An 11,921-nucleotide genomic window follows, 5' to 3' on the forward strand; every position below is an offset into this window, starting at 1 on the left:
CCAAACATTGTCTGGAACACATAAGCCAGCCAAGAAAGGAGCCCTGGAGGGGGACGAAGGCAAATGTGACAGTGTGGAGCCTTAGTGGCTGGAGTGGTTTCACAGATGACTTCACTGAATGCTGCATCCCCCAGGGAGCAGAGGCGCAGGGAGCAGAAATAGCTTGCCCAGGGCCGGGGAGTCAGGGCTGCAGGCCCTCTGGCCTGCCCAGGGTTCTCCTGGGACTAGGCTGTAGTCCCACCCACACCCTTGGGCACGTGTACAAGCCCACTGGGCTGTGACAGCTAGGAAGAGCAGCTTCATCAAGCTGCAGACACATACATAGCCACAGCCGTGGGGCCAGACTGAACACACACATAGATTATTTCACTAAGGTCGGCAGGAAGGGAATCCTGGCCACTCAGGGAGTGGGTGAGTGTGTTAGGCCTTCTCCTGGGCGGCTCGCATATGTTTCCTCACACCTTCACTACACCCTCACAGAGGTGGGATCCCTTCGTGACACCCACATGCCAGGTGTCCAGTCTGAGGCTCTGAGAGCTCAGTAACTCGCCAAAAGGTCACAGCTAAGTGGCGGAGCTGGCATTTGACCTTCGAGCCCGTAACTTTCCAATGTGTAACACTGCTTTCACAGGCTGGAGCCCTGGAGTGGGGGGCAGGGGGCCGTGGGAGCATGTGCAGGGCTGTGTTCTCACTTGTGCCTTAGTCTCCCTAAAAGGAAACTGAAGAGATGTCCTCCCCTTTCTTTAGAAGAAGCTGGGACCCCTCCGAAGAGTTTCCTAGAAGCACTTTCAACTCTAATCTTGGAGCACCCTCCCTACACCAGACCCCAAATCAGGTAGCCCGTTCAGCATCCTCCCCTCACTGTCCCCGGTGCTGTGCTCTTTGGCCAGGCCCCTCTGCTGAAGAGCACAGATACTGCCCGTTCAGTTTGGGGCCTGCTCTGGGCAGCCCCGAGAGTCCAGAATCCTTAGGAAGGCACTGGCAGGCAGAGGGGTGAGGCAGTGGCCTACAAGCCTGCTTTTTGGGCCTGGACAGTGTCCCAGACCGATGCCCACCTACTTCTGTGCAGGTGCTCAGATGCCAAGAAAGAGCAGACAATGTCTGGACGGAAGATTCTTGGAACCAGTTTCTGCAAGAACTAGAGACTGGACAGAAGGTGAGTTGTCCTGCTGGCCCTCTGAGAATGGACATACTCCTTAGCTAGTGCATTTTGGAAAGTGAGTTCACCCCCTCTGACTCACCCTTCCCACCCTTAGCCCAAGAAACCACTAGTGGATGACCCTGTTGAGAAGCCCTCCCAGCGCATTGAGGTGAGTGCTGCGGGATAGATTGGAAGGGGAGGGAGACAGCTATGCTGGGGGACAAATGAGGGAGACTTCTGGGTGGTGTTGGCCCCAGTGACCATGGGCAAAGGCCAGAGACCCCCAAGCTCTGACCCTGGCCAGTCCCATACAGTTTACCTCTGTATCCCCAGCACCTGGGACAGTGCCAGGCATACAGTAGGCACTCAAATATGTGTTGAATACATGTCTGTTGACCAGAGCAGGAGCAGAGTATGGAGTGGTCAGTGTGGATTTGTCAGGAAGTATTCTCGGAGGTGGAGCTGGAGGGCCTGGCCAGGCAGAGAGCATGGTCAGTGTAGGGGGAGTGCAGAGACAAAGGCTGGAGGGGCGGTGGGAGGGAAAGCAGGTGGAGCTCAGGCTGTGGAAAGCCATAGAAGACTTCATGAGAGAGGAAATAAGGAGCTTTATAGGCTCTCGAACAGGGAAGTAACAGGACAAAAGGCACTATCAGACATAGAAATTGACACTATCGGACATAGAGATGGGAGAGACAGGTCCGATGAGAGGGACAGTGAGAAGCTGTGGAAGGGCCATCCTGACGCCTTGAGACACAGCTCTGGGCAGGCCCACAGGCAGGGAGCCTGTCCTGGCCCTGTGCCCTGAGCCTGCCCTTTACCCAAGCACAGTGTGCTTTGCTTTGTCCTGCTGCCCACTAAGTTTCTCACATCTGACCTTCGATCAGTGCTCCCCCACTGTGCCCTCCACCCCCACCGCCCCGATTCCCAAGTCTCTCCGCATAATCCGCCCCCAGGTCTTGCTGGAGAGAGAATTGGCCAAGCTGAGCGCGGAGCTGGACAAGGACCTGCGGGCAATTGAGACCCGGCAACCGTCCCCCAAGGTACCGGCCTCCCAGTCCCCTCCTGGGTGACCGTGGGACCCGGAGACCCCGGAGCAGCGGCGGAGCGTGGGTGGGAGGGGCAGGCAGAGCCGAGGTACTGTTCCAGCAGCTCTCGGCGCGACCTTGAACAGACTTCATCCCTGACTGCTGTCTCCTTTATAAAATGCAGGGCGTTGACTTTTCCAAGTGACCCCTAAGAACCCTTCCAGGCCTATTCCACGTCAGCCTGACGTCTGGGTGCCGGGGGCTCCCCGCCCCCACCCCGCCCCTCCCCCCCATCCCGGACCTCAGTCGGCAGGGACCCCAGCCCCTACCCGGCCCCGTTTCCTGGGCGGGCCTTCCCTCTTCCGCCACCCCACGGTTCTTTCCCTACCCCCCCACCCCCGCAAGTTCCTCGGCTCCTCCCGGGTTCCCGGCCCGCCCGCCTGCGCGGACGACTCTAGGACCCCGCGTCCCTCCCGCCCCTCCCCACCCCTCTCGCCCTTCCGAGCCGCAAACTTTTCCGGAGGCGGCCTCGGCTGCCGCGGGGACCCGGCGTCCCCGGCCCTGACCGCGCCCCGTCTCCCCGCACAGAGCTCCCAAGTGCCCCGACGGTCCCGGGAGCCGCGGCCCTCCGCGCGGTGAGTGGCCAGGCCGGCCGAGGGGGACGTGGCGCGGGGCGGCGGCGGCCGCTCGAGGAGGGGGCGAGCCCCGCGAAGGGCGCGGGAGGAGGGGCCTGGAGGCCGGCGAGGGGCCGCGGAGGGAAACTGTCCCCGTCCGAGGACTAGGTGGCCGCGGCCGGCCGCGGAACGAGGCCAGGGGAGCCTCGCGCTTCCCACGCGCCCTCCCGCCGCGCGCGGCCCCGGGCCGCACCCTTTCCCGGCCGGGACTGCTGGGGAAGTAGGACATCCTGTTGAGAGCCCGGGACGTGGGAGACGCCTTGGGAGGAGGCGGCGGGAGACAGGGGGAGATATTCGGAAGGCAGGGGTGAGTGGCGTAGGTTGTGAGGCCCTAGACAGGTGACTCACGCACCTTGTCCCCGCGCAGCCCGGCCCCCGCCTGGAGCTCCAGTTCCCCGAATGCACTTTACCGGGGTTCCTCTCGGCCCCTGAGCGCCCACAGGATGGCGGATGGAGCAAGCCCCTTCCTAGGTCGTAGGGACTTTGTCTACCCTTCCTCCGCCCGAGGTAAGGACCAGAATCTGCTCTTTTTCTCACCCAGACGCCTGCCACCCATCGTACAACATACGCTGGGGCCCCGTGGGGGTGGGGTGGGGGGAGGACAGTCCCAGAGCCCCCTGCTAACACTGGCCCTGATCTGGGGTGGGGGGAGCAGAACCCCATCCCAACACCACTCCCCCAGACATGGCCTTCCCAAGCTGAGGTAGTGCTTTTTCACAGACCCTAGTGCCTCTGAAAGAGGGGGCAGCCCAGCCAGGAAGGAAGAGAAGAAGGTAAGGAGGGGTGGGAGCACTAGGGTTAGGGTGCATGGTGGATCTGGGGTGGTTCTCGTGATGGCTGTTCTAGACCTGCCACCTGCTTGACTAAGGTGACTTCCCCTGTCCTCTCCCCCTGCCCAGAGGAAGGCTGCCAGACTCAAGTTTGACTTCCAGGCACAATCCCCTAAGTAAGTACCCTTCTCTCCAACTGGACCCCCCCAAACCTCTGTGTACCCTATGGGAGGAGTGGGAGGACAGGGCTGTGGTGCACCCCCCCCCGGGGGGGGGGTGAAGGAGACTCTGGGTGCACTAGATAGGGTCTGAAGGGGAGGAGGACTGGGAGGTCCTCACCTTGTGGATGTCCTTGCTCTGGCCTGCAGGGAGCTGACCCTGAAGAAGGGTGATATTGTCTACATCCACAAGGAGGTGGACAAGAACTGGCTGGAGGGGGAGCACCATGGCCGGCTGGGCATCTTCCCTGCTAATTACGTGGAGGTAAGCCGAGGAACAACTGGGAGCCCAGCTGGGAGGGTGGGTGGGTTTGCAGAGACTTAGCATGCCTATCCCTGCACAGCCCCTCTGTGGAGCTGATTGCTCCCCTACATCTTACCGGCTTCCTAATAGGTAAAACTGTGAACTCCAGGGTGCAGGTGCCAAGTCAGCCTCATTCATGCCCTTGGCCGGGGCACCGCTGGGGCCCAGTACTCTGTCTGCCCTCGGGACATGTTTCTTAAATGAGCACCAAAGGTGGAGCCCAGCCCATGGAGAACCACATGAGCCCGCTCCTGCCCCAGGGGCCACCAGCCCAGACTTTCACCATCAGCATCCATCTGTCTCAGGCTGTCTTTGGGAAGGATCCTGAGGGCAAGTGGCAAGAGCAGGAAGTGTGTGACAGCTTACCAATCCACATAGACATTCATCACTTCCTTCGTGTGCATTGCCTCCCTTGTTCCTAACCTGAGAAGTGATTGGTAATCCCCGTGTTACAGATGTGTTTGCTAAGGTTCAGAGATAAGTGGTTAAGTACAAGATCCAGAAGTGTATGGCTGGCTCAGTCAGTAGAACATGCAACTCTTGATCTTGGGGTTGTGAGTTCGAGCCTTGCATTAGGGGTAGAGTTTACTTAAAAATATATCAGCATTTAATGATATAAATTTCCTTCTAAGCACTGCTTTACCTACACCCACAGATTTTGATACATATATTTTTTTCATTCCACCCAAACTATTTTCTTATTTCCTTTGTGACTTCCTCTTTGACCCATGGATCGAGTTGTTGTTTAATTCAGGCTCTCTATTTGATAAGCATTAGCAGGTCTCCGCTACCTTCAGAACAGTCTCTCTGATTCTGAAATTCCACAAAGTAGAGAACAGCATTCCATGGTATTAGTAATTTACATCTTAGTATGAACTAGTTTACTAGCTTCTTGATTTTTTTTTTTTTTTATGAGAAGGGTGAAGCAAAGAGAACATGGGAATTCGGGGTACTGGGTGAGGTAGAAGGGGGAGGGAAGGAGGGACACTTGGTTCTCAGCAGTGGTAAAATGTTAGATCCCCACTTTCAGATTAGGTTACCAGGCGTGCGCTGCTTTTTGGAACTCCTCATTTACTTCTGGGTTCCAATTTAAGCTCTTAGCTTAAGCTTCCATCTTTGCTCTGACATGGCCTACTCCACGCCTCTGGGGAAATTCCTCCTCCAGTAGCCTTCTGGGACTCACCACCCCTTGGCTGTGCTCACCCCAACCACCCTCAAGCTTATGCCTGGTGTCCGTGTCCTTGCTGGCCTTGGGGACAGACAGATTGCGCCCATCCATCTTCTGTTTGTTTTCTTACCCTCCCAGGAGCCCCAGGTCTGTGCCCAGTTGATACCCGGGCTGAGTCTTCCTCGTGACCTTTCTTTCTGTAGGTGCTACCTGCAGATGAGATCCCAAAGCCCATCAAGCCCCCAAGCTACCAGGTGCTGGAGTATGGAGAAGCTGTGGCCCAGTACAATTTCAAGGGGGATCTGGAGGTGGAGCTGTCCTTCCGCAAGGTGCGGCCCAGCAGGAAGTGGGGGTTGGGGGGGCTGGTGAAGGCATAGGTAAATATGTGGAGAGTCAAGTGTACCCATCTTTGCCCAGTATTTAAAATTTTTCCTAATTTTTCCTACCTTTGGGTAGGTTTTCCTTCCTTTAGCCCATTTTTAAAAAAAAAGTTGGAAACTTATAGAGTAGTTGTGTGTGTGTTTTTGTTTGTTTGTTTGTTTGTTTGTTTTCCTGGTTGCAGGTTTATAGGCTGTGAGGATCACAGTCAGCATTTTTAGAAGAACAGAATGGAAATGTTAGAATGTCTTGTGCGTAAAAACGGTAGTTGATCAAACTTTCAAGCAGTTATGTATATACCCGTGCACGTGTGTGTGTCTGTACTAAGTTGTTATTCGGACATATTTTTTACTATAGATCATAGTCAAGGTAAATTTGAGACATGTTGTCCTAGAAAACAGGGTGCTGGTCTCCCTTTGGTTGACTTTTGAGGCAGAGGCCATGCACGCCCCTTGTGAATGTCCTCCGGAAGAGCTGGCCCCACGGGGAGAGGGGGAAGGAGGTGGCTGGGTGGAGAGAGGTGGGGGGCAGGAGAGGGCTGCCTCATTTTGTGTCAGTGAGCATGCGGGCTGGAAGGTGGCCAGGCCTCCCTCCAGGAGCTTGTGTTTTGATGCCCTGGTGAGGGACACCCCTGCGAGGAGGCAGGGACAGGACCCTGTCGTGGCAGTGGTGGCTCATGCCTGTCCAGTGCTTCTTACCAGTCTGCCACTGATCTCCTTTGCTCTTCACAGCAACAGATTGCTATCCCCACTAAACATGTGAGGAAACTAGGCTCAGAGAGGCAAAGTAACTGGTCCAAGGCTGCACAGCTTGGAACTGGCCAAGCCCGTTTTGTTAAATAGCCACCAGAACACTGGGGAGAGGATGCTGTGAAGTCCCAGGGATAGGTGTCTGGCAGGCCCCAATCCCCACCCAGTGCGCCATGTTGTGGAAAGAGCCCAGACCTCTGGGCTCCTGAGGGCAGCCTGGGCTCGGCTCCTGACTCTAGCCACTGCCTCGTGGTGTGACTGTGACTTCCTGCTCACCTGCTCTGAGCCGGCTCGCTCCACGTAAGGCGCTAGATCTACATGAGACGTGCCGCCCCCCTGCGCCCCCTCCCCTAGGTTTCCTGGGGGACATGGTGCCCAGGAGGGCCTTGCAGATGCTCATGCCCTCCTACACCTCCAGGGGGAGCGCATCTGCCTGATCCGCAAGGTGAATGAGAACTGGTATGAGGGCCGCATCTCTGGCACCGGGCGCCAGGGCATCTTCCCCGCCAGCTACGTGCAGGTGCACCGCGAGCCCCGGCTCCGCGTCTGTGACGACGGCCCCCAGCTCCCTGCGTCTCCCTGCCTGACTGCTGCCCATCTGGCTCGTCACTCTGGCTCCCCAGTAACGCCGCACAGCCCTGTGGATCCCACCGACTGGGGGAGCCGGACTTCCCCCCGCCGCACCGGCCTCTCCTTCCCCAGCCAGGAGCCCAGAGCCCAGAACCAGGTAGGGTGACCTGCCTCGTACTGGAGAGCTGACCCCCGCCACCCACGCTATATCCTCCTTTCCCTTTGGTGGGTTTGTACTTTGGAATCCCTCCTGGTCTGCCCTGGGACGGAGCAGTAGGAGAGCTGGGCAGAGCTGGGACGTGGTCATGTGGGAGTCAGAAGTCTGCCATTTGCCTGCTGTGTGACCTTAGACACATGACTTACTCTCTCTGGATTGGGTTGTCTCAGCTGTGGAATGGGGTAGTAGTTCCCTCTGGGGAGGGTACTTGGGCAGGCTTGACCGAAAAGTTTGTAGTAGCCGAGGGGTGCAAGACAGCATTGGGGCTCACACTGAGGTAGCCCATAAACACGTGCCTTTGCTCCTGCACTCATCCGTCCACGCAGCAAACCGCTGTGAGTGGGCACAGCCAGTGCATGGACACCTCCCATCCCCTCCCTGTGTTGGCTTTTAGAATCAGCCCCCTACCCTCCCTGGGCCTCAGCTTCCAAGATCTGTGAGGTGAAATGGTTGAACAGAGGCTCTGTGTCTTGGGGGTTGGGAGGATAAGATGGGGACAGGATGAGAAGCGCTGCTGCAGGGAAGGTGGGCGGGCCCGTGGCACTCTTCTCCCTCATGCTTGTGTGTGCCTCCCTTTTCTCCTGTGGACCCCCAGGGTCTCAGCACCCCCGGGTCAGCTCTATCTCATCCTGGAGGCTCCAGCCGTCCCATGGACGTGGGGGGGATGGCCCCCAACAGCACTCAGATACACTGGACCCCGTGAGTACCATCTGGGGATGCTTGGTCAGGGGTGGAGTGTTGCTTGGCAGGCGGTACTGAGGGCAACGACCCTTCCTGCCCCTTCCCCACCCAAAGATGGAGTTGGTAAACTCCTCCCTCTGGTACTTATGGGTGATTTGGTGGGGGGCCCCTTGTCTGTGATGGTCCTGACCTGTCCCTGCCAGCCCTAGAGCTTAAAGCAGGCCTCCCGCTCTCTGCACCCAACCTCGCTGGGTTTCCAGCCCCAAGGTCAGCGCATTTATGTGTGAAGTGTGGGAACTAGTAGAACAGACCTGGAGGAGGGTGTGGGGGGGGAGCTCCGAGGAGGAGGGGTAGAGATAGGTAGAGCTCGGAGCGCAGCGAGCGGGCCCAGAGAAGAATGCACTGAAGCCAGACAGAGACACCATTCTAGGAGCTGGGCCAGTGGCTGATGGGATAAATTAATGGGATGTAGCAAGACTTGGGTTAGACTCTCTGGACCTGTTCCAAGGAGGGGGCCAGGCTCCAGTGGTCGCCATGATGCTGTCTCCCACAGGTACCGGGCGGTGTACCAGTACAGGCCTCAGAACGAGGATGAGCTGGAGCTGCGGGAGGGGGACCGGGTGGATGTCATGCAGCAGTGTGACGACGGCTGGTTTGTGGGTATGTGGGCCTGGTGGGCGAGCTGCGAGGCAGACTAGAAGGGGGTATGTGTGAGTCCCTGGGCAGAATAGCCAGGGACAGACCAGAGTGGGTAAGTGGATTTCCCGGGCAGGATAGCTGGGGGCAGAGTGGAAGGGGGCATGTGTGAGTCCCTAGGTGGGATAGCTGTGGGACAGACCAGAGGGGGTATCTGGGGGGGATATCCTGGGGGAGATGACCTGGGGGACAAGTCAGAAGGGAGCATCTTGGGGGTTGCTGGGGAGATTTGGGTGGGCTGCCACTGCCTGCCAGTGCTGGTTCAGCAAAGATTTGTGGTCTGACAGATGAGGCCAAGGTACCTGATGGAGTCATTGCAGACTCGGGGCAGCAAGGTTCTGACCCTCACACCCCTGCTCCTTCCTACCACACATCTGTCTTTGGAGCAGTTTTAGGAGGAGGCGCCTGTCTCCTGAGACACTGTGTTCCTGATGGAAAGGATCAAGTCTCATACCCATGTGTCACCCACCCCTGTTCCCACTTAGCAGCTGGCTCCCCAGTCCTCAGGGCTGGCCCTAGGGCAGGTCAGGCAAAGGACTAAAGCAGGAAGCCCCGTGCTCGCTTCGGCAGCACATATACTAAAGCAGGAAGCCTCAAATTGGCCTTGGCCTCAAATTGGTTTCAAGGTAACCAATCCAGCAGGCTTCACATGGCCTTTTTCCTCAGAGCTGGCAGGGCTGGCGGCCTCGGCTTCAGAGGAAGGGGTTGTCCTCAAAGAGTAGTGAGCAGCCAGAAGCCCCCTCCCACAGCAGAATGCAGAGCTTAAAGGGTGGCAAGGCTGCTTGGGCAGAGGTGACCCCAATGGCCATCTCTTGACCTAGCAACCCATCCTTTCTCATCTGAATCCTAACACCTCATTGCTGACCAAGTTTCAGACACAGCAGTGATTCTGGAGTACTAACTTGTTAATGGTTCTTGCCTGGGAGGGGAGGCTGGGGGACACATTCTCGTTTTACTCTGTACACCTCTGCCTTTGATTTTTTTTTTTTTTAACCACTCATAAAGTTTTGCAAATATAGACAAGAAGTGAAAGCACTTGGGGCCCCTGGGTGGCTCAGTCGTTAAGCCTCTGCCTTCGGCTCAGGTAATGATCCCAGGGTCCTAGGATCCAGCCCCGCATCGAGCTCCCTGCTCAGTGGGAAGCCTGCTTCTCCCTTTTCCACTCCCCCTGCTTGTGTTCCCTCTCTCACTCTTTCTCTCTATCAAACAAACAAATAAATAAATCTTTAAAAAAGAAAGAAGAAAAAGCACCACTTTTGTGGTATTAAAGCCACAAGTGCTTCTAGAGGAAAGGCTTAGAAAGTTTAATGTCTTAGTCACACAAGTGCATTTCTTTTCTTTCTTTCTTTTTTTTTTTTTTTTTTTTAAGATTTTATCATTTGACAGAGAGCACAAGCAAGGGGAGTGGCAGGCGGAGGGAGAAGGAGAAGCACACTTTGCGTGGAGCAGGGAGCCTGAGGCAGATGCTTAACCAGCAGAGCCACCCAGGCGCCCCACACTAGCACATTTCAAGAGCTCAGTAGCTGCATGTGGCTAGTGGTTACCATTTCAGACAGTGCAGGTCAGGGAAGGCTTCCTGGAGGAAGTGGGGGAGCTAGGTCTTGAAGGGCAGATGAGGCATCCCAGGCAGTGGAACAGTATGGGGAGGCCTGGGGGCCAGGTGAGCATGGGCTGCTTGTCAGGAAGTCAGGATGCCAGCCGGCCAGGAAGGAAAGGTTTAGGACTTTAATTTGATTTTACATTCCTATATCTTCTAGCACTCTCCCTTCTCCACCCAAGAACACGGGTTTCTTTGGGGTTGTAGCAGACCAGAGGCTTAGATTTTAATCCCACCTCTACCCCTAAGCAACAGAGTGCATTTGGGGATTTCACTTGGCTCTCTCTTTAGACCCTGCCTGCCTGTCCCATCTCTAAATTGAAGGTGAGATCAGTGAGTTTCCTCCACATTTAAGTTCTGGATTCAACCTCCTGCTTCTTTGCTTTCCTGAGGAAGGTGGGATAATTCAGTGGTGTGTGCCAAGTTATAGAGGACTCAAATTCCTATCCTTCAATTTAGAAAGTGTAGCTTTGCCCATCTGCCCACTAGGGGGCACAAATGAGTAAAACAAAGCCTCCCTCCCGGGCAGGGACTGCACCTGCAGTTCGGGGCACTGCCAGTAGGGGAAAGGTTTCCAAGCCCTCCCCACCCCCAAACATTCTTACTAAAGAAGTCTGGGGAATGCCTTTTACACCTTTTCTCTTTTTCTCTTTCAGGTGTCTCCCGACGGACCCAGAAATTTGGGACATTCCCAGGAAATTACGTAGCTCCAGTGTGAGTGGTCTCCGTGGCAACTCAGAGCTCAGCCAGGATGGGGTGGGGAACTGTAGCACTTATTGGAGGGAGAGAGGATCCCCCCTCCATCCTCCTTCCCCAAGACCTGAGCTGCTGGCATCTGCAGACTACCCCAGCAGCCGTTCTTCAGAGGCCCCCTCAAAGCCCCCTGGACTGCTTCCTACCCACAGCTCACAAACATTCCTCCAGCAGCCTTTTTATTTCCTCCCCTACCCCACTTCCCAAATATAGAGGTCTGCTTTGAAGTGAAGACTGTTTCCAGGCCTTATTGAGACCAGACCCTGGACCCCCTCCCCCTTCCCCGTCCTGCTATGGCGTTTCCTCTAACAGGGGCTGGCTCCCAACTTCACCCCCATGGGGTTCCTCTACCAAGGACCAGCTTCCTAACCTAACAGAGACCAAAGGCCACCTCTGCCTGGAGGGGATTCGTCCCCTTTCACTCCAGCTTGCCTGCTGCCCCCTTTGCCTTCCTGCTTCCAGCTGGGTTTGGGAGTGAGGTGGGAGAGGGACACAGCCCCTCCTTAGTGCCTGAAGCCTGGCAGGAGGTCTTGCTCAAAGGCACCCTCTTCCCCAAGGCTGCCTGGGCTGTGTGTGTCATTGCGCTGCTGTAATACCCAGAAGGACTGGGCCTCCCAGGACTGGCCTGCTCCAGGTGTTCTCCCAGGAGACTGAGGTGCACTGCCCTCCTGCCTCCCCAGCTCCTCCAACCCCCACGTCCCCTCTGGAAGAGAATGTAAAATAAATCTGGATACCAGGGACCTTGCCCATCCGTTTCCTTCCAGCCAGGAGAAGGCTCCTCCTGCCCAGGACTGGGGAATTCTTTCTGCAGTTGGCTGTGCTGGGAACCAGGTGGGATGTGAGGCTGTGTGTGAAAGGGGAGGGTGGAAAAGCACCCTCATTGTCTGAAGATCTCAGCCCTCAGGTCTCGGGCAGAATGGGGCAGCCTCCAGGATCAGGCAGCTGTCCGACAAGCAGCTCCAAGAAAGCCGACGTCACAG

At 56.6% G+C, this 11,921-nt stretch overlaps 1 protein-coding gene across 4 annotated transcripts in view; it reads left to right on the plus strand.

The window, feature by feature from the left end:
- SORBS3 (sorbin and SH3 domain containing 3) overlaps positions 1-11,686 on the plus strand; it is a 30,149-nt gene extending 18,463 nt beyond the window's left edge. For all 4 annotated transcript variants that reach the window (XM_047717324.1, XM_047717326.1, XM_047717327.1 and 1 more), the window contains 14 exons: positions 748-835; positions 1,070-1,156; positions 1,257-1,310; positions 2,095-2,181; positions 2,755-2,801; positions 3,208-3,347; positions 3,561-3,613; positions 3,740-3,786; positions 3,979-4,093; positions 5,504-5,629; positions 6,846-7,154; positions 7,810-7,913; positions 8,449-8,555; positions 10,845-11,686. In XM_047717324.1, coding sequence (XP_047573280.1) covers positions 748-835; positions 1,070-1,156; positions 1,257-1,310; positions 2,095-2,181; positions 2,755-2,801; positions 3,208-3,347; positions 3,561-3,613; positions 3,740-3,786; positions 3,979-4,093; positions 5,504-5,629; positions 6,846-7,154; positions 7,810-7,913; positions 8,449-8,555; positions 10,845-10,906 — 1,426 coding nt within the window. In that variant the 3' untranslated portion in view covers positions 10,907-11,686. The remainder of the gene's footprint in view (positions 1-747; positions 836-1,069; positions 1,157-1,256; positions 1,311-2,094; positions 2,182-2,754; positions 2,802-3,207; positions 3,348-3,560; positions 3,614-3,739; positions 3,787-3,978; positions 4,094-5,503; positions 5,630-6,845; positions 7,155-7,809; positions 7,914-8,448; positions 8,556-10,844) is intronic.
- The last annotated feature ends 235 nt before the right edge of the window (positions 11,687-11,921 follow it).

The sequence above is a fragment of the Lutra lutra genome, chromosome 2 (genome assembly GCF_902655055.1).
Source record: "Lutra lutra chromosome 2, mLutLut1.2, whole genome shotgun sequence".
Taxonomy (NCBI): domain Eukaryota; kingdom Metazoa; phylum Chordata; class Mammalia; order Carnivora; family Mustelidae; genus Lutra; species Lutra lutra.